The 27,121-nt window shown below is 60.9% G+C and overlaps 4 protein-coding genes across 6 annotated transcripts; 2 read left to right on the plus strand and 2 right to left on the minus strand.

The window, feature by feature from the left end:
* Positions 1–436, minus strand: TMEM203 (transmembrane protein 203). Its single transcript, XM_057419331.1, has one exon. It carries the CDS (start codon positions 433–435, stop codon positions 25–27), a length of 411 nt encoding a protein of 136 aa, XP_057275314.1. The 5' UTR covers position 436; the 3' UTR covers positions 1–24.
* A 75-nt stretch (positions 437–511) lies between these two features.
* On the plus strand, positions 512–15,025 carry NDOR1 (NADPH dependent diflavin oxidoreductase 1). 3 transcript variants are annotated; one of them, XM_057419323.1, is made up of 15 exons: positions 512–568; positions 722–856; positions 1,560–1,637; positions 1,975–2,072; positions 3,021–3,119; positions 3,809–3,910; positions 4,408–4,614; positions 4,945–5,066; positions 6,088–6,308; positions 6,639–6,746; positions 7,447–7,561; positions 8,472–8,618; positions 8,892–9,010; positions 12,046–12,140; positions 14,819–15,025. In XM_057419323.1, exons 2-15 carry the CDS (start codon positions 722–724, stop codon positions 14,961–14,963), a joined length of 1,791 nt encoding a protein of 596 aa, XP_057275306.1. In that variant the 5' UTR covers positions 512–568; the 3' UTR covers positions 14,964–15,025. The 3 variants fall into 3 exon arrangements, with proteins under 3 accessions (XP_057275306.1, XP_057275308.1, XP_057275307.1); XM_057419325.1 differs by lacking the exon at positions 14,819–15,025 and adding an exon at positions 14,276–14,790; XM_057419324.1 differs by lacking the exon at positions 14,819–15,025 and adding an exon at positions 13,878–14,259.
* A 1,695-nt stretch (positions 15,026–16,720) lies between these two features.
* Positions 16,721–18,768, plus strand: LOC130604632 (uncharacterized). The gene has a single exon (XM_057419326.1). The coding sequence runs from the start codon at positions 17,394–17,396 to the stop codon at positions 18,366–18,368; it is 975 nt and encodes a 324-aa protein (XP_057275309.1). The 5' UTR covers positions 16,721–17,393; the 3' UTR covers positions 18,369–18,768.
* Positions 18,769–24,015: 5,247 nt separating this feature from the next.
* RNF208 (ring finger protein 208) lies at positions 24,016–26,597 on the minus strand. Its single transcript, XM_057419327.1, has one exon. The coding sequence runs from the start codon at positions 26,205–26,207 to the stop codon at positions 25,410–25,412; it is 798 nt and encodes a 265-aa protein (XP_057275310.1). The 5' UTR covers positions 26,208–26,597; the 3' UTR covers positions 24,016–25,409.
* Between the last annotated feature and the right edge of the window lie 524 nt (positions 26,598–27,121).

Consider the following 27,121-nt stretch of genomic DNA (forward strand, 5'->3'; position numbering starts at 1 on the left):
GGAGGCAGACCTGTGCCCGCGGCGTCAGTTCACCCGGCAGGCTCGGATCATGAGCAGCTGGAGCAGGATGAAGACGGGCGACATGATGAGCCCGTACCAGAGCTCGCGCGTGTGCTCCACCAGCTTCTGGCACAGCAGCATCTCGAAGACGAACTTGAGGCTGAGGATGGTGAGGATCCAGAAGAGCCGCAGCACGGCCAGGCGCTTCTCGCCGTCCTGGAACAGCCGCACCGTCACGATGGTGGTGAAGTAGGTGCTGAGCCCATCAGCGGCGAAGAACGGCACGAACACCACCCACCAGGAGAGCGCCGCGGCCGCGCCGTCCACCTTCAGCACGAGCAGCACGGAGAAAGCCAGCACCGCCAGCCCGTGCAGGAAGATCTCGAAGGTGGCAAAGCCCAACCACTGCACCAGCTCCCGCAGCGAGAACAGCATGGTCCCGCCTCACACCGCGGCACCGGCACCGGCACCGGAGCCGCCGGGCCCCGGCTGCGGCGCTGCCTGGTGACGCCCGCACTGTCGCGGGGTGATAGCGTAAGCAGGAGCGGCGGCGCGGGGATGGCGTGTGGTGAGTATGGCGGCGCTGGAGGCCTGGGACGGAGACGGGGGCCGGGGGCTCGGGGCCGGGGCAAAGCCCCGGCCCCGAGCCCCCGGCCCCCGTCTCCGTCCCAGAGAAGCCTGAATGTGGGTGTCAGCCCCCTCCTTTGTAACACCCTTGCAGATGGCAGCACGGAAGCTCCTTGTTCTCTTTGGCAGCCAGACCGGGACGGCTCAAGACACAGCCGAGAGGATCGGCAGAGAAGCCAAGCGGCGGCACCTCCAGTGCACGGTGGAGGCTCTGGACAGCTATGATGTGGTGAGTGGTGATGCAAGGGTGTGCTCCCGTCTCCTAGAAATCCCATTTTGTGGCACTCGGGCATCCTCGCAGACCCTGGCTTTGTGGCTTGAAAGGGTGGGGGAACGGAGCGCTGCCCCGTGTCTGTGTTGGACTGCACGCAGCTGTACCCTGCAAGGCGAGCAGCACTGAGGAGCTGCTGCTGCTGCGGTGCCTGTAGAGGAGGTGGTGCCATGGCGGGCTGGGGGTTTTATTCCGAGCATGGTTTGTCCGTGAAGTCGGTGTGATGTGAGCAGCTTGGGCTGGAGAAGAGAAGGCTGCAGGGAGACCTCAGAGCAGCGTCCAGTATCTGAAGGGGGCCTATAGGGATGCTGGGGAGGGACTCTTCATTAGGGACTGTAGTGACAGGACAAGGGGTAACGGGTTAAAAAACAGGGGAAGTTTAGATTGGATATAAGGAGGAAGTTCTTTCCTTGTGAGGGTGGTGAGGCACTGGAATGGGTTGCCCAGGGAAGTTGTGAATGCTCCATCCCTGGCGGTGTTCAAGGCCAGGTTGGACAGAGCCTTGGGTGCCATGGTTTAGTGTGAGGTGTCCCTGCCCATGGCATGGGGGGTTGGAACTGGATGATCTTAAGGTCCTTTCCAACCCTAACTATTCTTTGATTCTGTGACATGTATTTGTAGGCTGCTGACCTGAATGTGCCTTTCCATGTTGTGCCCACAGGCCAACCTCATCAACGAGCTCTTGGTGGTATTTGTGTGTGCAACCACTGGCCAGGGTGACCCCCCTGACAACATGAAGGTAGGAGGTGCTCCTCTCCATGTTGCTTTTACATTCCTGCCCCAGTGATTGGCTTTATCTCTGGAGGCAGCTTGAGCAGTGGTTACTGTTGGCGGGGGGAGCTTTGGAGCAGCACCGCCACATCTGGTGTCACTGATGGGACGCGGGCAGGGAGCTGGGGAGGTTTCAGCAGCTGGAGGGGCTGCACCAGGGCAGGAGCTGCAGCTGTGCAGAGCTCACAGCGCGGTGCCTGCTCTCGGGGCTCACCTGTGCAGGAAGCCCCGCTCCCCGCGCTGCTCTGCGGCAGGAGGCAGGGGGAGGCTCCCGGCAGCCCCGTGACCGCCCCGTGTCCCTGCAGCTGTTCTGGCGGTTCCTGTTCCGGAAGAACCTGCCCTCTGGTGCCCTCTGCCGGCTGGACTACGCCGTGCTGGGCCTCGGCGACTCCTCCTACCCCAAGTAAGCGGCGCCGAGGCTCCGGGTCCGCTCCTCAGCTCTGGCTGCAGCGGGACCAGGGTCACTGCAGAGCGAAGGGGGTGAGGGGGGAGACGGAGCCTGGTTCTAGAGCAGCAGCTCACACAGACTGAAATTCCCTTCAAAATGAGCCCATGAGCCTCCCGATTCCCAGGAATTGGGCTCCTGCCTGTTTCTTTCCTCCTGAGCTCTTCAAGCAATGCTTTGCTGCAGTGTGGCACGCATCATTTTTCAGTCATTCAGTACGGCGATTCTGTTCTGTGTCTGCACTGCAGGACAGCCTGTGTCACAGGAATTTGGGTGGAACAAGCCAAGGGGAGATATGAAACACAAGAGTTTTAGGTGGCAGCCAGACCCATTGCCATTGGTCCCGGTTCTCTCCCAAGAGATTGTTCCCATGTGCCCAAAAGAGCTGTAGTGGGACAGATGGGAGTGTGCCAGAGCTCCATGGGCAGTGAGGGGCGAGAGGGAAGGAGGTGTTTGTCTGGGACACAGCTGTCCTGAAGGGAAGCTGCACCTCCCTGAGTCCCTCCTGGGAGCTGGGAACCGCCTGAGTGGCCCGGCAAGTGGCAGCCAGCATCCAGCTTTAGCCTGCCAGAGGGGAGACTGAGCTGAGCTCTTAGGCAGAAGCTCTTCCCTGTGAGGGTGCTGAGGCGCTGGCACAGAGTGCCCAGAGAAGCTGTGGCTGCCCCATCCCTGGCAGTGTTCAAGGGCAGGTTGGACACAGGGGCTTGGAGCAAGCTGCTCTAGTGGAAGGTGTCCCTGCCCGTGGCAGGTGGTTGAGACTGGATGAGCTTTAAGGTCCCTTCAAGTCAAACCAGTCTGAGATTCTATGGCTCCCTGATCTGCCCCAGGATGGAGGCCCAAGCTGGGCAGGGCTGGGGTCAGGTCCTGCTTGCTGGATCTCTGCAGCTGGGCTTATTCTCTCCTCAGGTTTAACTTCATTGCAAAGAAGCTCCACAAGCGGCTGCTGCAGCTTGGTGGCAGCCCTCTGCTGCCAGTGGCCTTGGGAGATGACCAGCATGACTTGGGGTAAGAGCCCAGTGTAGGGGTGCAGGGGAGGGAGTCCTGGGGTGCACCTTGGTTTCTCATTGGCAGAACTGTGTATGCTTCACCCCATCCCTGGGGACAGCATCATGCTGCTCCCACCATGGGTCTGCTTCTGTGCCCCAGACATGGCAGCAGCCTCCTGCTGCTCTCTGTGAACATGCTGCTCTCTGCTCTCCTGTGCCAGGACCTGGGTCACTTCCTTCCCCAGGGTGTCCATGTCCCCCAGCATGTGCAAACATTTCCTGGCTCTGCCCCAGTCCTGTTCAGGTCGGGGGAGGGGGTGGGGTGTGTGTGTGTGTGTGGGGGGGGGGTGTTTACACAGCTGTACTTGCTGCATTGCAGCAGCCTGAGCTGTGCTGCTGCTCTCCTTGCATGGGGCAGAGGCTGTGTGTGCCCCAGGAGTTGGTGACTGCCACCACCTGTGTGCAGGGGGTTGGTGGTTCTCTTCAGGCATCAGTGGTTGGTCCGCAGAAAGTGAGTGATTGCTCAGAGTGGCTGAGATGTTTCCAGACCTGAAGCTGGGAGGGAACGGCATGGAGTGACTGTGTGCTGGAAGCAGAGCAGAGGTGGTTGCCCAGGGGTGGCTCAGTGGTGTCTGGGTGCAGGTGTAGCAGCACTTGAGCCTGAAGGGATGCTGCTGCACTGCTGCAGCCTGACTTTCCCACCTGCAGGCCAGATGCAGTGATTGATCCATGGCTTGTGGCCTTATGGGACAAGATCCTCGTGTTGTATCCTCTCCCTCCTGGCCTTGAGATCATCAGCCCCGATGTACGGTGAGTACAGGGGAAGGCAGGGGCTGCTGAAGCTGCCTGGGGTGAGATGCTCTGCTTCCTTGGCTCTTTCCTTGGGTGGAGATAAGCTCTGACCAGGAAGCCTCCCCAGGCAGCTTTTGGGGTCCCAAGTATCCCTTGGACTTTGGTCACGGGTGGCCCATCTCTCACTGGATGGGGTGTCCCCCTGTCCCCTGGGTGTGCTGTCCCAGCAGGGTTCTGTCCATTTGGCTGTCCTGATATGCCTCTGCCTAGGCCGCCCTGCTGAGTGTGTATGCCCCACCTCCCTCTCTGCCTGCTCTGAAGCCTTTGGGGTCTCCTTCTCCTGGCAGTCTGCATTGTGTTCCCTTGCCCCAAGCCAGCTCCAGGAGACAGGGATGATGGGTGGTGGGTATGGTGGGCAGAGTTCAGGCCTCTCCCTACCTCCAGCCTCTAGCACTACAGCAGCAGAGGCGCTGTGGCATGGAGGTAACCACACTGCATTGCTTTCCTCTCCACAGCCTGCCCCCAAAGTACACCCTACACTACGTGGCTGAGGACTCCCCACAGCCCAGTGGGGTCCTGCTCCAGCCCACAGCACCCAGAGCTGCTCCCTCCGAGTTCTGTCCCTTCGCTGCTCCGGTGGTGTCCAACCAGCGGCTCACGGCACAATCCCACTTCCAGGATGTCCGGCTCATTGAGTTTGACGTCACGGGCTCAGGGATCACGTAAGCATTTTCCTGACTCCCCAGCTTTGCTGGGTGGGATGGGGTGCCCCGTTGCTTTCCTCGTCCACTCCCCTTTTCCCTAAGATCTGAAGCTGCAGCACTGTGGATGTGGTCCTGGCTGCACTGTCCCCCTACATGGCAGTCAGGGGTGTATGGCAGTGTCCTGCCCAGGGACCAGCTCTTTGCCTTGTCTGGTTAGAGAGCACAACATTGGTGATGCTGAGGGTTTGGCTGAGCTGTGGCCTCTGCCCCGGTGTGGGTGCTGGATGATGGTGCTGTGTCCGTGGCCTGCCCCATGGCTGCACTCAGCTGATTCCGCTGCACCCCTAGGTACAGTGCTGGGGACGTGGTGATGGTGCAGCCCCAGAACTGCCCTGAAGATGTGGAGCAGTTCTGCCAGCTCCTGCGCCTGGATCCGGACAGACACTTTGTGCTCAAGCCCACAGAGCCTGGTAGGTGCTGCCCACTGCTCCTCTCCTTCCTGGGGACCGGGCAGCTCTGAGCCCTGCCCCATCCTGGAGCTCTACTTTTCCTTTGCTTTAGCCCTGGTTACAGGGAGCTGAGAGTGGCTGATGGACACAGGACTTGTGCCTGTCTCACGGTTTAGGTGTTCTCCTTCCCTCCCAGCTCTGAGCGCCTCTGGATCCCACATTAGGGATCTCATGTTAGTATCACTCCTGGGAGGACTCCAGCAGTGTCCTGCTGTGGAAGACCCTGTGGAGGATCCTGCAGCCTCCCCACCCTGAACCAGGAAGCCTGTGCTTCCTTGCCTGGGGCACGCAGGTCTCCCCATTCTGCCCAGTGACCAAGTGCTCACTGCTGGGTTTTTGGCCTGGCAGGCAAACCCAAGAGAAATTGGTGAGGAGCTGGCACAGGGTGCCCAGAGAAGCTGTGGCTGCCCCATCCCTGGCAGTGTTCAAGGCCAGGTTGGACACAGGGGCTTGGAGCAAGCTGCTCTAGTGGAAGGTGTCCCTGCCCGTGGCAGGGGTTGGAGCTGGAGGAGCTTTGAGGTCCCTTCCAACCCAACCAGGCTGGGATCCTATGATTCTAAATTCAGGCCTCTCCTCACACACTTGGGAGAGAAGCAGGAGGCAAGGACAGGCCTGACACGTACCACACTGCTGGTTATTTCCACTGCACTGTGTACAGGCAAGGTGGGACCCATATGGATAAGGCATCATCTTAAAACACTTGTATAAAGGACAGCTTACCAGTGGCTTTCTCTTTTGCAAACCTGTGGGCTTGAAAAGCAAGCTGGGAAGAGCAGGAGGGAGTGGGAGCCCACGGGGGAAGCAGTGGTGGCAGTAACTAAAGTTGGCTCCTCTGGCATGCTCATGCAGCAACTGGGTGCCTGCAGGCAGCAGAGCTGCCCTTGTGTGGGTACCTGTGGAGCTGCAGAGCTGCAGGGGCAGCAGGCAGGCAGTGCTCTGCGTTCAGCGCCCTGCTGAGCGACTCCTGCTGCCTTCCCTGCAGGGACAGCCCTCCCTGCCCTGCTGCCACAGCCCTGTTCCATCCGGCACCTGGTCACACACTACCTGGACATCTCCTGCGTGCCACGGCGCTCCTTCTTCCAGCTCCTGTCCTGCTTCTCTACCAACGAGCTGGAGAGGGAGAAGCTGCAGGAGTTCAGCTCTGCCCAGGGCCAGGAGGAGCTGTACAGCTACTGCAACCGGCCCCGCAGGACCACGCTGGAGGTGAGGCTGCGCAAGACGCATGGCAGAGCCACTCTGTGAGGGCTGTGCCATGGAGAAAGCACCAGGCAGAGGATCAGCCATTATTTCTTGGCTGGGGAATTTAATCTACTTCACTGGTGGATTAAGACCTGCTCCAAAGCTGCCTGGGCTCTGTGGTGGACCCTGTGCTGCAGCCTGGGGGTGAGAGGAGGGTGGTGGGACAGGGTTGGTGCTCAGGGTTAGCCGAGATGATGGCTTCAGTCAGGGGCAGCGTGGGACAGCCTCTATCCCCCTGAGAAGCAGGCAGACTGCCTCTGGGGTGTCCCGGGTTTCACCAGCCTTGGTTTGCAGGTCATGTGGGATTTCCCTCACACCACATGTGCCATTCCCCCCGAATACCTGCTGGACCTCATCCCGCACATCAGACCTCGCGCCTTCTCCATCGCCTCCTCCATGCTGGTAAGATCTCAGCCCCTGTTGGCCTCAGTCAGGTTCTGAGCCGAGGGTCTGACAGGGCCAGGGCTCACCACTGGTGCTGTGCACACTGTGGATGTTCAGGCTGTACTCCCAGGCCTTCTGAGCACCTGCAGCCCACCCAAACCCCTGCTCTGCTGTAAGCGTGCGGCACCCTGACATGCTGGATGTAAACCTCAGGGCCCCACAAGTGCTGAGCCTGTCCCAGTGCACAGCAGAGGTCTGGTGTCCTTGTCACAGGGAGCAGTGGATGTGGTGGCGCTTAGGCTGGGAGCATCCTAGGTGGTGTGGTCATGGAAGGGGACTGCTGCTTCCTGCTGCAGCCGGGAGGTGGCAGTGGGACCTGCCCTGGGTGGCTTGCACATGTCAGCCCATGACAGCTGGCATTTGTCCTCCATGGGTGCCTCTTGGGTTGGACAGTGCCTCTTGCTGTTGCCAGCTGTGCAGAGCTGTCCTGGGTCCTGTGCATTCCCACAGCACTGCTTCCCTGGGAAGATCCCCAGAGGGTTTTGGGCCAGGCTGTGCTCCATTCTTTGTCCAAGTGGCTGTTTCAGGCTGGGACAAGGGTAGCAGGTGCGCTGGCAGGAGCTGGGCACAGGCTTTGTCCTTGATGGAGGCACAGGACTCTTCCTGCAGACCTGTACTGGGTGGGTTCTTGTTTCTCCTGACTCCTGTCTGGGCACAGGCTCATCCTGACCGGATCCAGATCCTCATGGCAGTGGTGCGGTACAAGACGTGGCTCAGCAAACCCCGCCGTGGCCTCTGCTCTACCTGGCTGGCTTCTCTCAACCCAGAGCAAGGTAATTGCTTGGACTCTATGAGAACCTTTATGTGCTTGCGTAGCACCCAGTGCTGCTCCCATGGGACCGTGGTGGAGCTGTGTGGTGGTGGCCATGTGGTGGAGCACCACCGCTATGGGCAGCTGGAGCATGCTGGCTTGGCAGGATGGGCTGAACTCACACTGACAGCCCTTCCTCGCTGCTCCCGTCCTCTTCAGAGCCTTGCATGCTCTTCCAGCTTGCCCTGAGCACCATGAACTCCTGGTTGTGTCCCAGCTGTTCTACCGTCCTGCTCTCAGTGCCCTGCTGTCCCACAGTGGGCTGCTTCTGGTGTCCTGGAGCTAGTAGTGCTCTGACTGCTGGACACCTCCAGCCCCACAGCACCAGCGCTGAGATGGATGGTCCTTCCTTTGAGCACATCCATCCTGGCCTGCAAAGCCTGTGTATGCTGCTCATCTGCTTCAACCACAAAACCCCTCCAGCCTGGTCCCCAGGCAAACATAACAAGCTCATGGGGTCTCCCTGCTGCAGGATGGTAGAGAGCTACTTTGTGTGACTCCAGGGCAAGACTGAGTCTTCTCAGAGAAGCTAGATGAGTATCTTCACCTCTCTGGCTCCCAGCAGAGGCAGGTTTGGCCATTCCTGACTCGACAGCCAGGCTGAGATCTCTGCTCACCTCCACTGCTGTCATCCCTGTGTGAGGAGAAGGCTGTCCCACAGCACATGTACTGTGGGGCTCTAGCTTTGCTTTGGGGTTCATTCAGGTGCTTGCAGAGACAGGGCTGAGGCATCTGAAGTGCTTTTCACACACACCTCATGTCTCCATGGCACCGGCGTGCTTGGTGCTGGGGTGGTGCTAAGCCAGGAGCCACCAGGATCTTTGGAGGGTGGTGGGGAAGGGGTGATGCCACTTGGTCTGTTTGCTTTGCAGGTGATGTCCGGGTGCCTCTTTGGGTGAAGAAGGGGGGCCTGAAGTTCCCATCTGACCCTGACACTCCCGTCATCATGATCGGCCCTGGAACAGGGGTGGCACCTTTCCGAGCAGCGATACAGGAGCGGGTGGCCCAGGGATGGAGAGGTGAGGGGTAGCCCTGGCTCTGGGTGCTCCTGAGGGCTTGGACAGGCCCAGGCTTTGCTGTGTTTAGGAGCAGGCTGGGCTCTGGGGCAGGTGAGGACCAAAGCCTGCTGCGTGCAGCCTGTGTGGGTACCCACAGACTGTGCTGCTGTCCTTGGGTTGGGATAGGGCTCTGCAGAGGCTCTTTCTTGGCTCTCTGTGAGTAGGGACAGGAGCAGTGCCCAGCACTCAGGGTGCTCAGTCCCCAGCACAGCCCCTCTGGTTTGCTCCCTGCAGGGAACTGCTTGTTCTTTGGCTGCCGCCAGAAATCCAAGGACTTCTACTGCCAGGCAGAGTGGGAAGAGCTGGTGGCAAAGGGCTTCCTGACACTCTTCACGGCCTTCTCCAGGGACCAGGTTAGTTCCTAGAGGATGAGGGTGGATAAAGAAGCACGTCAGGCAGCACTGATGGGACTCTGCCAGTGTTTCTGCCCCTGTACCTGTTGGCATGGCCTGAGGAGAGCCTGGTGGCGTGGCACAGTGGTCACCTCGGTGCTGGCTGGGATCTCCCCAGCACTGCAGTGCCACTGCCCAGCTGGGACATGGAAAGCTGGCTGGGACAGGGCCAGCAAGCACCGGAGCAGATAAGGGTGAGCAGCTTTGTTTGGCTGGACCATGTGAGGGAGGAAGGGCTCCCAGTCTCTCACGTGTCACCAGGCGCCTTTCTTGGTTGAGTGCCACCCTCCCCACCGTGTCCCTCTGATCAGTGGCCTTTGTGCCAGCTCTCCCCGAGCCCCAGCCATGAGGAGACAGCTCCTGGAGGTACAAGCACTCCCGCAGCTCAGCCCCTCACTTTGCTCCCATATTTCCCAGGCAGTGTCTGGTATTTTCACTGCCTTGCCCTGCCTCAGTGCCCTTGATGGCACTGACAGTTCAGCCTGCCTTTGAAACAGACATCTGATAAAAAGGGGCAGTGAGAATGGGTATTTCCAGGTAGCTCAGCTGCACCAGTCCTTTTCTTCTGGCTGTGTGCATGCATTGACATGAAGCCAGCACCTTTTATCCAGTCACTTGCAGGGCACGAGTTGAATGCTTCTTTGAAGGCTCTCCAAGTCTTTGATGACCCGGAGCAGCACTGCAGAGGTTTGTTGGGTGACCAGCATGCCTTCTGTCTGGTGGCTCACACCGTGAAGCAGGGACCTGCTGCTCCCTGGAGAGCAGCCCCAGAGCTCCTCCTGCCCTCACAGCCTCTGGAGGGACAGGACTCACATTGGAGTGTGCCTCCCAGCCTCCTCTGCCTGCTCCGTTTGTCATGAGTCTTCTGCCACTGAGCGCTTGTAGTGCCGCACAGGGAGGTGGGTGATACGTAGAGCCACAGGTACAATGGTTGGGGCAGTCCCAGGCACAGATACAGGTTGGGCAGAGAAGTGATTCAGAGCAGCCTGAGGAGAAGAACTTGGGGTGCTGGGTGAGGAGAAGCTCCCTATGACCCAGCTTCAGTGTGCGCTTGAGCCGAGAACCCCCACTGTGCTGGGCTGCACCCCCAGAGAATGAGCAGCAGCACAGGGAGATGATCCTGCCCCTCTGCTCTGCTCTCATGAGACCTCACTTCCAGCACTGTGTGCAGTTCTGGTGTCCTCAACAGAAGGACATGGAGCTGTTGGAGCAAGTCCAGAGGAGGCCACGAGGATGATCAGGGCCTGGAGCACCTCCTGTATGGAGACAGGCTGAGAACATTGGGGTTGTTCAGCCTGGAGAAGAGAAGCTGCGTGGAGACATCAGAGCAGCTTCCAGTGTCTGAAGGGGGCTACAAGGATGCTGGAGAGGGCCTCTTCATCAGGGAATATAGCAATAGGACAAGGGGTGATGGATTTAAACTAACAAGGGAGATTTAGGTTGGATCTTAGGGAGAAGCTCTTCCCTGTGAGGGTGCTGAGGCGCTGGCACAGGGTGCCCAGAGAAGCTGTGGCTGCCTCATCCCTGGCAGTGTTCAAGGGCAGGTTGGACACAGGGGCTTGGTGGAAGGTGTCCCTGCCCATGGCAGGGGTTGGAGCTGAATGAACTTCGAGGTCCCTTCCAACCCAAACCAGTCTGAGATTGTGATACCACAGCCATGAGCTTGTCAAAACCTTTGCTTTCAGTAAGGCTGGCAGGAGCTGGGATGCTCCATGGCTGAGCAGGATTCCCCTCCTCTCCATAAAGTCCCCTCGTGATGTGACAGGACGTCACTGCAATCTCCCCACGTGCGGACTGATCCCAGTCTAATGTGGCTCATTCCCAGCAGGATGCCCCTGGGTTTAGTGAGACCTGGGTTTGTCAGTGGGTGCTCTGGTATCTGGGAGCTGCAGCTCCTGAAGTGACCCCCTGGGAGCCCAGCCTCACTGGCAGAGCCTCCATCAGCCCTTCTGCCTGATGGTGCTGGTGCTGGAGCTGGCTGCTGGCAGGGCTGGTCTTTGGGATGGGCTCTTTACCCCCTGCAGCACCAGTGCCGAGCGGGGCTGTGCCCGGGGGTGACCTGAGTGCAGCAGAGCTGTGTGGGACCTGCTGACGCTGCAGTGACGGCTCCTGTGCCAGCCGGGCTGTTCCCACGCACACCTCCTGTGCAGCACACAGGCAGCCTCGGGGGCAGCAGGAGCCTCCTTGCCTTTGGGCCTGGATGGGCTGGGAGGAGGAGGTGGGGTGGTGGCTGCACCAGGGCTGTGCAGAGCCCCGTGTGATGGGACACGCGGCTGAGGGCCTGGCCTCCATCACAGTGTCACCTTTGTCATGGAGGAGCCAGCAGTGAACTCAGGCACGTTGGCAATGGTGTTCTTCTTGGGCGGGAGCCAGGGCTGTAGGCAGTTGCTTGGATGCATGAAGTCTTGTGGATTAACCCTGTGGGAACTCTCCTCAGCTGGGCTGGGCTGTGCCAGAAGTCCCCAAGCCCAGTCCTTAAGCACAGCGCAGGGCAGGGAGTGGGACCAAGGCCACCCCTCCAAGCTTTCTGTCCTTTCAAGCTGGTTCCAGTCTCCAGGAGCAGCAGCCAAGGGTGTGGGGAAGGGTCTCTGCCCTGCAGCAGCCTTGGTAAGGGGGTGCGTAGATAGGAGAGGTGAGGGCAGGAAAGGAGTCCTGGTGGGGACTCCCCAGTTCATGGCCCTGGGCTCTTCACCAGAGCTGGAGCAGGCAGGAGCAGCCGGAGGATTTGGGGGTGCTACTCGGGGCACGTTCCCCACTGAAGCTCCTGCTGCTGCACCCATCTCCCAGCACCCCATCCCAGTGCGCTGAGATTAGGAGTGGGGATCCCCTTCCCTGTGTGACAGTTCATCCAACTGCTCCTCCCAGTCTGTGCTGCCCCAAGCTCCTGCAAACAGCCCCTTGGAACAGTCCCCAGGGTCAGGCAGGCGTGATGGGGCTGGAGCTGGAGCTGAGGCTGCTGGCAGGGCTGGTGGGCTCAGCACTGTATTTCCCTGCAGGAGGAGAAGGTTTATGTCCAGCACCGCATCCTGGAGAACCGCAGGCTGGTGTGGGAGCTGCTGAGCAGCAGGAATGCTCATGTCTACCTGGCTGGGTGAGTGCGAGGGCTCTGCAGGGATCAAGGGAGCAGGGGTTCATGTGGCTGCTTCCCACCTCCCCAGAGTCATTCTCGGCAGGTCTGTAGGGCTGCAGTGCCTGCTGCAGAGGGACCAGCCTCTTCCTCTCTGCGTGTCCTGTTCCACAAGCCCTGGGGTTAGGGAGCCGTTTCTCACTTACCCCGTGCTCTGATGAGGAGGGGCAGAGCCACAGCCACGGTAAAGCTGCTGCAGCTGGCCTTGTGTCATGTTGCAGTGCAGCCTGCCTCCTCTGACAGCACAATCATTCACCAGGCTTGGGCTGGTTGGAAACCTTGGACTGTTGGCCAAAATGTGTGGCCTTTGGAGGCAGAGCATCTACAGCTCCGTTCCTTGCTCGTTGGCTCTTTTCCTGGGCAAAGCCCTTAACCTGCCTGCCCTTGTTGCTGCCTGTGTGGCTGCAGGGAGGATGCTGCTCCCTGCTGCCCGGGGTGAGGGTTGTGAAATGCTTTGGGCTCCTTGAGCAGGTGAGAGGCTGGGGATGGTGTTTGTCGTGCACCCCATGACCTGGGAAGCGCTGAGCAACCCTGGGCCTTGCTGTCGACATGAGCAGCAATTGCAGGAGGCTCTTCCCTGCCTGTCCTCCACGAGAGCAGGAACTTGCCTGGTGCCTCGTGGGGTGGGACTGGCCTCAGTGCATTCCTGGGAGAGGGAGGTTCTTGGTTACTGCCCAGGAAGCTAAGGCCAGGCCACTGCCCCTGCTCTGCTGTGCCTTGCTGCTCCACAGGGCTTCCTGGGGCCCTTACCCCAAACCAGCCATTCCTTCCCATGGAGCTGGGGTTTGGGTTCCGTTTCCTCCATCAAGCTGCACTTGGGACTTGGGGTTGTGTCTCCTTCCACAGCCCAAATGCTGAGACTATAGGGCAGCTGTTCTTTTCTTCCTGCATTCTTTGCTACTTTCTGGTGCTGATGGAGACACCCTGGGGACAGCCAAAAAAGGATAAGTGTCTTGGAAAGAGCAGGGCTTGCACAGCTCTCCCCATTGCAGAGATTGGTAGTGGCCATGAGGATGGTGTTTTGGACATCAGGGTTGCTCTGAGACCCATCTTTGTCCACAGCATGGGATAGCCTCAGCCCCAAGCAGGCGGGTGAGACTGGCACAGGGTGCCCAGAGAAGCTGTGGCTGCCCCATCCCTGGCAGCGTTCAAGGCCAGGTTGGACACAGGGGCTTGGAGCAAGCTGCTCTAGTGGAAGGTGTCCCTGCCCGTGGCAGGGGTTGGAACTGGGTGAGCTTCAAGGCCCCTGCCAACCCAAACCAGTCTGGGATTCTATGATCTGAGAGCCTCACCCTCCTTGTACAAATGCCAACTGTGCTGTTCCCAGTGGGCACTTCCCCACCCGTCCTGACCAGCCCACACCACACTGATGGATACCTGGGATCACAGTGCCCTTCCGTCACCCCCCAGACTCTGATTTTCCAGTGGGATGCCAAGCAGGAAGGTGCAGGTGCCCTGGCCTCAAAATGGCCTCTTGTTCACCTAAAAATAGTATTGAGTTTCAGCCTCACCAGGAGAAGATGGGAAAGTGGGTCCTGGGCTGCGTGTCCCTGAGCACTGGCCCTGGCCCTGGCCCATGCAGCACAGTGGTTTTGCTGCCTGGGGCAGACTCTGGGGAGCCAGGGCTGGATCTTGTCTATGATTGTGCCCAGGGGGAAAAAGGTTGCAAATCTCCCTTATTTTTTTTCCTGCAAAAACCAGCTATTTGACATGTTTTGCATCCCAAGCCCGGCTCCATGATCTTGGACTTGCATATTGGTGCCTGACTCAGAAACAATGCGACTTCCAAAAAAAGAAGACCTCCTTTCTGTGTATTTTGGGATGTTAATCAGCTTCAAACGCAAGTCAGAGCCCTGCCTTGTTCCTGGGGCACAGCAAGGACGTTACCAGCTGCTTGTGCCAATTGGAGCAGCCTGGGAGATGTTTTATTAGCTGTTTTTTTCTCGCACAGTCAGTTCATCAAATGAAACTCTCTCCAGGAAAAATTCTGAATATCTGATTTCCCATGAGAACTAATTGTGCTTGGAAGGGCTGGATCCTGTTTGGGTATCTTCTACACAGGAGCTCACATTTTCTTCACCATTTCTCTTTATTTGGAGGTTTGAATTGGCTTTGGTTGCAAATATCAGAACAATCACTGCAGATGTCTTGCAAGGAGGTGGCAGATGATGGACGCGGCTGCTCCTTCACAGCAGTTGTCTCGCCAGCTCAGGATCAGACACGTTCCACACTGTTTCCCGAGATGAAAGGACAGTTTCATGTTCTCCCACTGATAAATTACACCTCGTGCATATTCCTCATGTCCCTCTAATGAGCGTGATAGGAAATGGAGCAACATGGGGCCCCAGCTAAGGCTCCTTTGCCATGTCTGTGCTTGCAAATGCCACCACTGAGAAGTCCTGTGTGGATGATGGTGCTGCTCACTAGGGAATGCAGGAGCTGCTTCTCAAAGCCTGTCATTTATTCAGTGCCAGGCAGCCTGTCTTGCAGGGTGAGGCAGGTTCCCCCCTGTTGCTGTGTGCTGGGGTGGTGGGTTCAGCTGGAGGGGATGATGCTGCCTTGCTTTGCCAGGGCACTGGGGCTGCTGATATGCCCTAGCTTTCCTTCTTGCCCTCCATTGCACCACCTCCTCTCTCCTCCAGGAATGCCAAGCAGATGCCAGCGGCGGTGGCAGAAGCCCTGCAGTCGGTGCTGCAGCTGGAAGGTGGCCTGTCACCCTCTGAAGCAGAGGAGTATTTAGCAGCCCTGGAACGGTCCCAGCGCTTCCAGTCTGAAACATGGTCATAAGCCTGGCTCCCAGCCTCCCCCTTCCCATGAACTGTGCCTGAATAAAGGAGCCAGCAAAAGGATCCACCTCCAGCATCATCCTTGAGATGAGATTATGGCAACCAGGACAGGGGTGTAGCAGAGGGAGTGGATTTATCCAGCCAGGCCCCCCTAATGGCAGCAGGGCCACGGTGGGCAAGGGGAGCCTGACTGCTGGGTGTGAGTTTGGTGGGATGAAGCCTGGCTCCCCATGCAGGAGTGGAGGCGAGGGATCTGGTGGAATGCTGCTGGCTGGCTCCTGCATGGGACTAAGCTGCCATCCCATCCACATGCTCCAGCTCCCAGGGTCCCCATGTTGAGCAGGTGAGCAGCACCTGCCGGCATCGCTACAGCTCAGTGTTGGTGTTGGCTGGTGGTGGTGGTGGGACCTGGAGGAAGTGAGCTGTTGCATGGAGCCTCTCCACCCTGGCATTAGTCAGCGGCAGCAGCACTTGCTGCAGGAGGCTGCCTTGTCAGACCTGTTCCCCCTGTCTGCATCCCCACCAGCGGGGATGGGTGCAGGAGGAAGCTTCCATCCCTCTGTTCATCTTCCTGAGCTTGCTCGATGCCAAGGTCTGAGCTTCCCAAATGCCAGTTCCCATTGAGTTATCCCATTCCCTGGGCACCTGCTCTGCTGAGCCCATCCTCTGGCTCATCCTGGAGCTGCTTCCAGCCTGTTCCCTGGCAACCTTGGGCTGTGCTCCATGATGACTGTGCTACTGCCCCAGTGGGGCCAGTGCCACCACCTTTCTACCCCAGTTCAGTGAACTTGGTGCCACTGTGTAAATAGCAATTAGGGCCTAGGGCATGAATCAGCTCGGGACAGTCCTGGATGAGGCTGGGACAGGAAGGGACAGTGATGCCACACCACGCCTGTGACCCAGCCACCATCCCACACACTGGATCTGGGGTGATGGCGAGCGGTGCCCGGGGGCATTGCGGGAGCTGAGCAATGAGCACTGCGGGGAGCGGAAGCAGGGTGATTTTTGGGTCTCCTCACCAAGGAGAGCTCGGCTGTGAGGAGCTGCTGCGCTTGCAGGCTTGGGCTGGGCTGTGTGTCCCCATGGCCCAGGGCCAGCACAGAGATGCTGCATGGCAGTCATTATGCTGGTGACACTGTCCACTAGCATGGGATGCTGTCCAAGCTACATCCTTCCTTCCAAGCCCTGCAAGCTGCTCAATGGGGCTCAGCAAGGCAAGGTGGCCCAGGGCAGGGACAAGCTGAGTGACTGGGATTGGAGCTGGGGAGCTGGACTGGGGAAGCACAGGGCCCATGCTGGGGTGCTGGCTGGGATGGGAGCTGGGGGGCTGGCTGGGATGGGAGCTGGGGCCTGGCTGGGATGGGAGCTGGGGCCTGGCTGGGATGGGAGCTGGGGGCTGGCGGGATGGGAGCTGGGGGCTGGCCGGGATGGGAGCTGGGGGCTGGCCGGGATGGGAGCTGGGGGCTGGCCGGGATGGGAGCTGGGGGGCTGGCCGGCATGGGAGCTGGGGGGCTGGCTGGGATGGGAGCTGGGGGGCTGGCCGGGATGGGAGCTGGGGGGCTGGCCGGGATGGGAGCTGGGGGGCTGGCTGGGATGGGAGCTGGGGCCTGGCTGGGATGGGAGCTGGGGCCTGGCTGGGATGGGAGCTGGGGGGCTGGCTGGGATGGGAGCTGGGGCCTGGCTGGGATGGGAGCTGGGGGGCTGGCTGGGATGGGAGCTGGGGCCTGGCTGGGATGGGAGCTGGGGGGCTGGCTGGGATGGGAGCTGGGGGGCTGGCTGGGATGGGAGCTGGGGGGCTGGCTGGGGCAGTGCCCACGGGCAGTGCTATGGGGGGCAGTGGCCACAGAGGTGGCTCCATTTGTGCTGGGTGAGGAGGAGAGGCGGCCGTGGGCCCAGCTCCTCCCCGGCTGCGGCGGGAGCTGATTGGCGAGGGCATGGCCGCCTGCCCCGAGCTGCCTGCATTTGAGCCGCTTCCAGAAGCTGACAAACCAGACTGGTCAGAGCCAGGAGCCAGCCCCAGCCCTGCCTGGCCCAGGGCAGCTCCTGCGCCCTGAGCTGGCACCGCGGCAGCACCAGCTCGTTGCCTTCTCCTCCAGACTGTGGCGGGTCAGTTCTGCATCGGCGCTGGGCAGGAAGAGGAAGAGGAGGAGGAGGAAGTGACTTTTGGATGCTCACGATCACCTCAGCTCTCGGGGTGGCCTGTCGGTGAGGGTGATGGGGGCACACGCTGCTCTGGGGGGTCCTGACCTGTCGGTCTGGGAGGGAGCCCCAAATCGTGCCGGAGGAATGGCGGGACTCGGTGCAGATGCTGCTACCCTTGAGCCCTCGTGGCACCGGTGCTGAAGGCCGCGTCCTGCCCTGGAGCAGCACCCACAGCCTGCACCCAGCCCATAGGGGACCCAGCGGGTGTCAGTAAGGGGGTGCCTGCCTTATGGCTGCCCCCATGGAGCCAGCAGCAGGCGAGGGAGCAGAGCCTGGCCCACAGCCGGTGCAGGCAACAGGGGAATGCTGTGCTGGGCAGCAAAGTGAGACTGAGGGCTTGGGGGGTCCCCAGGACCTACCCCAGCTCTGCGGAGAGGCTCCCACCGCTGCCTGGGGACTCTGGAACCCGCCGCCGGTGCAGGATGCAATGGAGCCTCTCCTGCCCAGGCACGTTGAGCCGCCTGCCCACGCTGCCACCCTGCCTGCGGGGCATGACCCTCCTGCTGCTGCCAGCCCCATCCTGCCGCATGGGGAGAGCCCAGCATCGTGGAGGGGTTCCCCCAGTCTGGAAGGTGCCTCCAGCTCCATCCTGAGCCTCTCCATTGAGGAAAAGCAGACACTGAGCGATGAGGCGGTGGCAGTGGAGCCGTGCCACTTGCCGGCGGGTGGTGAGGATGAGTGCCCCATCTGCACAGAGCCCTACGACGAGCAGCGGCACAAACCGGCGCTGCTCAACTGCAACCACGGGCTGTGCCGCGCCTGCCTGCGCGCCATCATGGACACAGCTGCCAGCGCCGAGTTCGGCCGCGTGCGCTGCCCCATCTGCCGCCAGAAGACGCCCATGCTGGAGTGGGAGATCTGCAAGCTGCAGGAGGAGCTGCTCCTGCTGCACGCCCAGCCCGGCTCCCCGGGGACCCTGGTCAGCCCTCGGCCCCCTGCCCTGCCACCGCGGCGCCCGGGCCTCGCCGGCGCCCTGGAGCATCGCTTCCACGTGCGCTTCCACACCAGCCGCATGTTTGGGTGCCTGCCCTGCATCCGCTACCCAGCCTGCCTCATCCGTGCGCTGGCGCGGCTCGAGCGCCGCTGCCGCTGCTGCTACCTCCTGCTGCTGGGGTTGCTGCTGGTGGCAGAGATGCTCAGCCTGCTCCTCATCTTCCTCCCCGTCCTCCTGATGGTGCTGCTCTTCCTCATCCTCGACAAATAAGCCTCCATGGGCCATGCAAGGGGAGAAGAGGAGCACTGCTCCCGCTTCGCCCCTGGGGTGAGGATGCCAGGGTGGGAGCACGCCTGTGAACCTGGATGCCCGGGATACCCTGCGCTGCCAGTGAGCCCAGGGCGGTTGAGGCAGCAGAGGAGGTGGAGTGGGCAGCCAAGGGAGGTGATCCTGGAGCTGGCCATTGCCTGCGTCCCACCACGCACCAGGTGACACAACACTGCAGCAGTGAAGGGGCGGATGGAGCAGGAGGGCACATACTTGGCATGGGCTGGGAACCAGAGGGGCTCTGCGGGCAGAGCAGGGCTGTCCCCCATGGGGGCTGTGCCAGGGGCTGCACTGCCTGTGTTGGGACAGATGGACTGGGCTTCCCCAGCATGGACTGGAAATACAAGTGGCATTTGTGTCATGGCTGTGCCCAGCTGAGTTCAGTGCTTGGTCCATGTTGAGCATGTCCCTTTGGGGCCCCATGGTGACACAAGGAGGGGATGGGGACAGCCCGTGGTCTCCAGCCACCCTGTGAGAAGGTGCTGCCCCCACCACTGCACCTCCCAGCCTGCTGAGTGGTGCCAGCCCGTGCTCATGCTTTGCTCTTCCTGGCGATAAGAGAGCAAACACAGCTCGGTGCTGGCAGCCAGCTCCAGTGGGCACTATGGCTGCTGGGAGGCAGGAGTATCACAGAGGTGAGCAGGACGTGGGCTCTGCTGCTTGCTTGCAGCTGGGGCAGTGTCCCAGCCAGGTGATGCGCAGGCCATGGTGCATCTCCTCTGCACCCTTGTTCCACTACACACTGCGGAGCACAGGCCTGGCAGATACTTGTTGGGGGCAGTTATACCCTGGGGGGATGGGAACAGGGGCGGCTCCTGGCTTTCTGCCACCTTTGGGCTGGTGGTGGGTAGCAGGGAGATGTCAGAGCCCCAAGATGCCATGGAGGAGTCAGTCCCTGCACTGCTGGCGCTCATCTTCGCAGCCTGGGCTGTGCTGCTCATTTATCACCACCAGCCCCCCGCCTTGGTGCCCTGCAAAGCCCCACACAGATCCTGTGCCAAATCGCCCCCCTGTGCTGTCCCCCTTCCCTGTGCCTGGCTCCTCTGTGCCCTGTCCTCCTGCCTGGCTGTGCCAGGGTTGTGCAACCAGCTGCATGTCCTGGCTTTGCCCTTCTCCCCCGGAAACATGCTGCGGGCACCTCCCCAGGGTTGCGGCTGGGGGGGACCATGGGGTACCCCCTGTCCCCCTTCTGCTTCCCCTTTCCCTTCCCCTTCCTCCAGCAAAGGTGGGGAGCCAGCAACTGCTCCCCTGCCCGCACAGCCCTGCGGGAGCCCTTGTGCCCATGGGGGCAGAGGTGTGGGCCGTGGGCTTTGCCGGGGCACTCGTAGCATCAGCTCTGCCATGTGCTGCTGCAGCAAGAGCCGAGGTGCCGCAGGTAGGAGCAGGGCACCCCAAAACAGGCCATGCTGGGAGGCGGCTGCAGGCAGGGTCCCCCCCACCCCCGTGGCACTGAGGAGCATTTATTTATACCAAGTGGAGCAGCTCCATCAGGAGAAGCCCCAGCTCCGCCCTGGCCAGGGGCATTTTCAGCTCGACGGGGCTGGGGGGGCTCAGGCACCCGGGGCGGGGGGGGGGGGGGGGGTCTGCCACCACACAGGAGGCCTGGCCTGTGTCCTGCTCTACATTGCATGGGGGTATTGTGGGCATTTGGGCAAACCAGGCCAGAGCTGTGCCCACAGGGACACGATGGAGCATGATGAGCCCTTTGCGCCGTGGCTGCCGGCTCCTCTTGGGGCTGGAAGCTGGAGAAGGACACCCAAATACCCTGGGGATGGGGTCCCTGGGAGGCTGTGGTGTGGGACCAACCCCATTGGTGATGCAAAGCCCAGGGGTGCTGCCACAGCTTCCTGGGTGCACAACAGGCTGGGTTGTGTCTGCTAGCAAGGACTTGGGTATATTTAATGTGCAGAGATAGCAGCGAGAAGCATCAGCATTATGAGTGGCACTGGCACCATGAGCAGCACCAGCACTAAGAGCAGCACCAGCACCGAGAGCTGCAGCCCACAGCAGATGCCCAGAGCCACAGAAGACTGCAGCAGGTCTCTGACTGCAGGGCACGTCCCCTGGCACAGCATCCCCAGAGCCCCACACATGCACCTTCTGGTCCCTCACAGTCCCCTTATACCCCCACTGAGCACCACAACCTCCCCCAGCAGTCATATGCACGCTGTGCACACCCTGCTGCAGCCCCCATCACCCTCCTGCAGTTCCTGCACCCCAGCCTCACCACATGCACCTCTGTGCAGCCCTCATCCACCTCCTCACCAGTCCCCCCAGCTGTCCTTTGCTGCACCTCAGTTGCTCCATTTCAGTGTGGAGCCCTCTCCCCACCAACACAGACTCCAGCACAGCCCCCCAAAACCATCCCATCTGCCCCAGTGGCCCTCGCAGCCCTCCCCTGACACCCCACACAAGCCCCTGATGTGACATTGCATCCCAAATGCTTCATCACATCTCCCAGGTGCTGGCATAGGAGGGTGATGTGGTGTCCCCAGACCGGTGACATCGGTCCCCATCCCCACAGGGACCTGCCCATTCAGGGCTCTTTGGGGCTGTATCTCCTGCTGGAGCCCTGTGTCCTGTGCCTGCAGCCCGGGTGACCAGCTCTGCCCAGCTGGCAGCAGTAGAGCCAGCCCCTGGCATGCACTGAGTGTGCCCGGTCTCAGCCACTTGGGTAGGCAAGAGTTGGGGGTCAGGGTATGTGGTGTCAGGCTTCCATCCAGCTCTGGTCAGAGGCATTCGTACCCCAAACAGCAGCATCTCCCCCTCGACCCCCATGCTGGGGCCACACCAGCGCTGTCCTTATCCTGCACCCATGAGAGGGAGTGCAGAGGGATGACATGGAAGTGGTGGGGCACTGGGAGCAATTTCTGTACCAGCATCCAGCCTGGAACATGGAGCTGGGAGTGAGCCCAGCGGGTGCTGGTGCACTCTGCAGTCCCTCCCCAGCCGTGGGGCCGGCGTTGCCCTTGGGACCTGCAGCCTCTCGGGCTCCGTGCCGTGCTCCATCATCTTCTCACCGTGGGATTGCACCTCATTGTGAAAGGCTGGAGCTGGCAGAGGCCGTTGCAGCAGCTTCCTCTCTGCTCAAACGGCTGTTCCGAGTGCGTGACTGCCCTGGCTGAGGTTTCGAGGCTGCCTGTCCCCAAGGAGGGCACAGACCTGGTGCTCGGCCACAGCTCAGCACAGCCTGGTGATGGGGCCAAGCATCCCCACTCTCTGCACCAGCAGGTGCTGTTGTGCAGCCTCCCGCGGGCTGGAGGGGCAGAATGGGGACTGGTGGGGCTGGAAGCCTGGGGACCGGCCTTGGGAGCTGGTCTGGGGAAGAGCGGCTGGGAAACATCATCCCTGCACATGTGCCAAAAGCAGACCCCAAACCAGCAGAGACCTGCCCCTTCCTGGCACTTCCCACGTCTAAAATGAGGGTGTTTGGGAAGACTCATTCCCAGGAGCCATTTCACCCCCCAGATCCCCTCTCCCATCATGGACCTGCCTGGATACTGGGAGAGCCCAGAGCTTCATCCCAGCCTGGCAGCGTCCAAGGACAGGTTGGACACAGGGGCTTGGAGCAAGCTGCTCTAGGGGGAGGTGTCCCTGCTCGTGGCAGGGGTTGGAACTGGATGAGCTTTAAGGTCCCTTCCAACACAAACCAGGCTGGGGTTCTGCGCGTTTGTGATCAGATTTTGCAACCAGCTCATCTGGGAACATCTGGGAGCTCACATGTGGCCAAACCTGCTCCTGCAGCGGCCATGGGAGTGTTTCAGGGCTTGTGATGCCAGAGTGACTTTGACAGACTTTCAGTTCACCTGCAGCCACGATCTGAGTGCTGGCACCGTGTCCCGTCCCTGTCTCCCCCAGCACACCCAGGCCCCTCTGCCAGCAGGTGCTCATTTGAGGTTAATAGGGCTGGAGAAATGGGCTGTCACTCAGCACTGACTCCTGAAAGGCCCCATTTTTTTCCTTAATTGCAACTCAAAATCAAATTAGCACTTTTAAATTTACTCTGTGCCCAAGAGGTACCAAGGGGGGGGGGGGGGGGGGACACACTGTACCCTTCATCTTATGTAATAAAAAGGGTGGGTAAATTCCTGCTTTGAGGGCAGGGAATGGCTGACCCATTGCTGCAGTGTCTTTAGGTCCCCACAGATGGAGGTGCTCATCCTGGAGTCAGGATGAGCCTTCGGGGTGATGGCAATTCACATCCTGGACTGGGGCTGCCCCAGCAGCCGCATCATGGGGCTCACTATGGGGAAGCTGTGAACATCAGGAGCCCCATGCTCTGTGGCCAGAGCTGTGCGTGCCCCCCACATCCATGGAGGATGTGGGTGCAGACATGAGGAGCCAGGTCATGGCCACAGTGTGCTCAGGACCAGGGATGGCACTGGCTGCATTATTGATGCTGCAATTCAGCACCCTTGGACTGGGATGTGGGTTTGTTTTCCAGACATAAAATCCCCCCTGGGGGGGAACCAGCACTCGAGGACAAAGGGTCCTCAGCCACCAGCACCCCAGGGATGGGGCTGCCCCTTGGGGCTCAGCCATGAGCCGGGAAGCACCAGTGCTGCTCCACAGTGGCCCATAGCAGAGGGCATGGACAGCAGCTGCTCCAGAGGAAAGGAATTCGGGGTGAGCACCGGGTGGTGGGGCTGTGCCTGCACTGAAACCTCAGTGTGCACACACACCCCCCCTCCGCAGTGCACACGCATGTACACACGTGTGCACATGCCAGCCTGCGCGCACAGCTCACACCCCATGGTGCACCCAGAGCATCCTCCTGGCTGTTTCTGCGTCTGCCTCTCCCAGTGGGAGCCACTGGGGGCCATTCAGTGCAGGCAGTGGGTGCTCCCCCTGATGCATGTGCCAGTGATGCCGAGTGCATGCCAGGCTCCGGGGTGGTCCCTGTGTGCCGCTGGGGCTGGAGTGACAGCGCTGCCTGTGTCCCTACCAGGCTCGCTTCACCAGTGGGTGACAGAATGGCAAATCATCCCCCCCTCATCACTTGTGGGGGAACGGGACATCAATGGGCATTTAAGAGCCCTTGGTGTGGTTGGGGTCTGCTTGACAGAGTGGGCAAGGTACCCCATGGTGCCCAGCCACATGCAAGGGGACCAGGGACTGGGCAAGAAGGGGACACAATCGCACCAGAGCCGAGAGCCAAGTGGGAGAAGAAAGCGTCAGTCCAGCAGAAAGCACTTGCTCTGGGTATCTCCACACGATATCCTCTGGGCCCGTAGGAACAGACAAGGGGAATGGCTTGAACCTGCCAGAGGGGAGACTGAGATGAGCTCTTAGGCAGAAGCTCTTCCCTGGGAGGGTGCTGAGGCGCTGGAACAGGGTGCCCAGAGAAGCTGTGGCTGCCCCATCCCTGGCAGTGTTCAAGGCCAGGTTGGACACAGGGGCTTGGAGCAAGCTGCTCTAGTGGAAGGTGTCCCTGCCCGTGGCAGGGGTTGGAGCTGGATGAGCTTTAAGGTCCCTTCCAACACAAACTGCTCTGTGGTTCTATGATCTCTCCCCCAGCTCACCACATAGACCAAGCGTTGTGCAGCCCTTCTCCTGCCCACAGCCACGTGCCTCGAGACGCTGCTCACCATTCGTTGCAATATAATCTTTATTGGGGAGACTGATGGGGTTAGATCAAGGCCGGGTATAAAACATGATCATCATCACAACCAGCAGCGGGAGGCATTGGCAGAGCAACACGGAATTGGGATCGGCCCTGTTCTGCACCGGCAGCGAGTGGTACCTGGGGCTGCACCGGCAGCATTGCCCTGTCCCTTGGGGTGGGCAGGGGGGGTGAGTTCAGCCCCGCTCCCTGGGCGGATGCTGGGCTTTGGCCAGTGCTGGGAGCTGATGCTGTGGGGGCTCTGCAGGGCCCCTCTGGCTCGCCCAGCCCCGGTGCCCCTGGTGCCGGGTCGCGGTGCTCGGCCCCGCAGGAGCACCCGTGAATTATGGCTTTTTCTTTAATTCTTTTTTGCTTTGTTGGCAGCAAACCTGCGCCTCCAGGTGCCTGGAGGAAGCAAGACTGTGCCCAGGGGCCTGCCGCCCTGCCAGCCCCTCTGCACAGGGGACAGAGCAGAGGTGCTGCTCCAGGGAAGGGACCATGGGCAGGAGCCAGATCTCTGCCCCCCCCCGCCCAGCCAAATCCCCTCGCTGGAGCCAGCAACCTGGGGAACAAGACCCTGAGCCACCCCCCTGGGCCATCCCATGGGGCATCAGTGCAGAGGAGCAGAGAACAGCCACGGCTCAATGCCTTTGTGAGTGTGCAGTGGCCTGGGATGGGGCAGCCGGGGATGGATGGGGAAAAAAACAAGAATCCTCCAAAACGAGGATAAAGTGGAGCTTTCCTCAAGGGCCTGTGGAGGAAACGGGCCGCGTGTCTGCTGGCAACCGAGGGGCCGGTGCGGCGCTTGGCGTGGCTACAACAACTCGGGTGCGCGGCGGCTTGGCCGCTGAGATGAAAGCTTTGGCAAATAACTTATAGGGTCGGGGGGGACACAACACAGCGGGGACCTGTCCTCACCTCCTGTGCTGCGCAGGTGACCCAGCGTGGCACCGTGCACCTCCTTGTATGGGGCAATGGGGAGGGTGTTGCTCTGGCTGGGACCCAGCGTCCACTCTCAGGAGCCACAGGGAGAGAAGAGGGAGAAGGTGGCTGGGGAAGGAGCACAGTGAGATGCTCGATGCACAGCGGGGACACTTGTCACAGGACCAGGGGAAATGGAGCCCCTGGATGCACTGGTAGATGTGCTCCCCATCCCAGTGTCCCTCTCCCCGGGCACCACTGGGGTGTGGGGGGCTGCTGGCAGGTCCCAGCATCCCCATTGCCCCCCACCAATGCTGGCAAGGATGCCGGTCCCACATCCTCAGCTATGGTGAGCATCAGAGCATCCGCTGGGCTGTGCCATCAGTAAAGAAGGGGCTGGGGCCCGGCCGCGGCACTGTGCTGTCCTCTCCCACCCGGTGGTGCGGGCAGGGGCGCGGGGCTCACATGATGGTGCAGGAAGACAGCGGGTTTCGGATGTGGCAGGTACAGGCAGCCCCGCAGTACTGGCGGAAGGTCTGGTAGCAGCTGCGGTCGGTGTCGCTGCTCCACTGGACGGGGTTGGCGGCCAGAGCCTCGGCCGGCAGTCTGTTGAGGATACTGGTGTTGACGGCCAGCGCCGCCAGCCCGTAGTCGGTGAAGAGGACGGTCTCCCGCTTGCAGGTGGGGCAAGAGATGAACTTGTACTTGGGGCAGGACTCGTAGAGGATCTGCAGGCACTCCTCGCACACCGAGTGCAGGCAGGACAGGATGCGGGGCCGCTTGTTGGTGAAGTTGTACATGTGGCCGCAGGTGGGGCACTCGAGGGGCTCGCAGGGCGTCGAGGGGTGCAGCACGTACTGGTTGACGATCACCTCGTCCGACGGCGGCTGCCGGTGGTAGCAGACCTCGGAGCTGCCCTTCCGCTGGCTCTGGTACCCGCGCTCTCGCCGCGGCAGGGGGGGAGTCCGGGGCAGCGGCAGGGGGCCGGGGGTGGCATCCAAGGCGGGGATGTCCCCGCACGCCTGGTTGACGATGATCTCGGACTCGGAGGGCCACGCGCGCTTGGCCACGAGGGGCGGCTCCCGGCGCGGGGCGGGCGCGTAGCGCGGCTGCGAGGCCTGCAGCTCCGAAAACTTCTCTGGGTGGATGATTTTCATTGCCTCCATCTTAATGATGACCTGTTGCCCTTTCAGACACGACATGAGTATCGTTTTCACATTACTGTCCACTGCTCTGGGGTCTCTGAGGGATGCCTGCATGAGGCTAAAACATGCCGGCAGCCTGAGGAGCTTTCAATCTCGGTCTGGCTGCAGAGCAGGAGCACAGGGAGCAGCCACTGGTGCGGGAGAACATCCTGGGGATGAGGGGCAGTGCCGGCGGGCCCTGCACCCCTCTTCTCCGGCCAGCCCTGAGGGTGTGAGGCCGGGGCGGGCAGGGGCAGGCAGGGCTCACAGCAGCATCCTGCCTGCCCTGGAGGATGCTCTTGGGCAGGCGATCAAAGCATCAGCTCCCCACAGCGCCTCGCCGGGATGTTAATGTGACATTGGCCGTCACAGCAGCCCCCGCTTTGCCTCCACTGACGCTTCCCACGCTGGATCAGCTGCAGTTGGGAACACTAAGTTTGGGTCTGTGGCACCAGGCGCTGCTCAGGGCAGGTGAATCGGGGGGGGTCCTGCAGGAACTGGAGGCAGCCCCCACCTCGCCCCCGCCCCTACTGGGCCTTTAATTCCTGTTTACGTGCTGTGGGATCCTCCTGGTGCTGAAGAATGTGTTTGCAAATTCCTTTGCTCTGACTTCCCGGCTCTCCTGCTTGCCCTCAGCTGCAGGTCCCGTGGGGCAGGGGCTCTGGGAGCATCCCACGCTGGGGGGCAGCTCACCTGCGCTGCTGCCTCGTCCCGTCCGCCCCTGGCACCTCTGGGCCCAGCTCAGCTTCCTGCTTGCTGGAAATGAAAGGGAGAGGGGGTTGGATCCAAGGCTCTTCAGGGATCTGCTGGCTGCCAGTGCTCCCTCGGGATGCGTGCCCGCCTGCATCCCGGCAATTTGGCAATTGCTCCCTGCAGGTCCTGTCCATCCACCCGCATGTTTGGGCTGGCGGAAGTGGGAGCAGGCAGGAATTTCCCCCCAGGCATCTCCTCAGAGGCCCCGAGTGCAGGGTCCCGGGTCCCCCCTCTGC

This window comes from Pezoporus wallicus, unplaced genomic scaffold (assembly GCF_028554395.1).
Source record: "Pezoporus wallicus isolate ANWC-B61680 ecotype Strahan unplaced genomic scaffold, APGP_CSIRO_Pwel_v1 contig_10790, whole genome shotgun sequence".
NCBI lineage: Eukaryota > Metazoa > Chordata > Aves > Psittaciformes > Psittacidae > Pezoporus > Pezoporus wallicus.

Coding starts and splice junctions, on each gene's coding strand:
- LOC130604632 (XM_057419326.1), top strand. CDS start 17,394: ATGGCTGCCCCCATGGAGCCAGCAGCAGGCGAGGGAGCAGAGCCTGGC.
- TMEM203 (XM_057419331.1), bottom strand. CDS start 435: ATGCTGTTCTCGCTGCGGGAGCTGGTGCAGTGGTTGGGCTTTGCCACC.
- NDOR1 (XM_057419323.1), top strand. CDS start 722: ATGGCAGCACGGAAGCTCCTTGTTCTCTTTGGCAGCCAGACCGGGACG. Junction 3,911..4,407: donor ATCATCAGCCCCGATGTACG/GTGAGTACAGGG, acceptor TCCTCTCCACAG/CCTGCCCCCAAAGTACACCC. Junction 5,067..6,087: donor GCTCAAGCCCACAGAGCCTG/GTAGGTGCTGCC, acceptor CCTTCCCTGCAG/GGACAGCCCTCCCTGCCCTG.
- RNF208 (XM_057419327.1), bottom strand. CDS start 26,207: ATGCAGGCATCCCTCAGAGACCCCAGAGCAGTGGACAGTAATGTGAAA.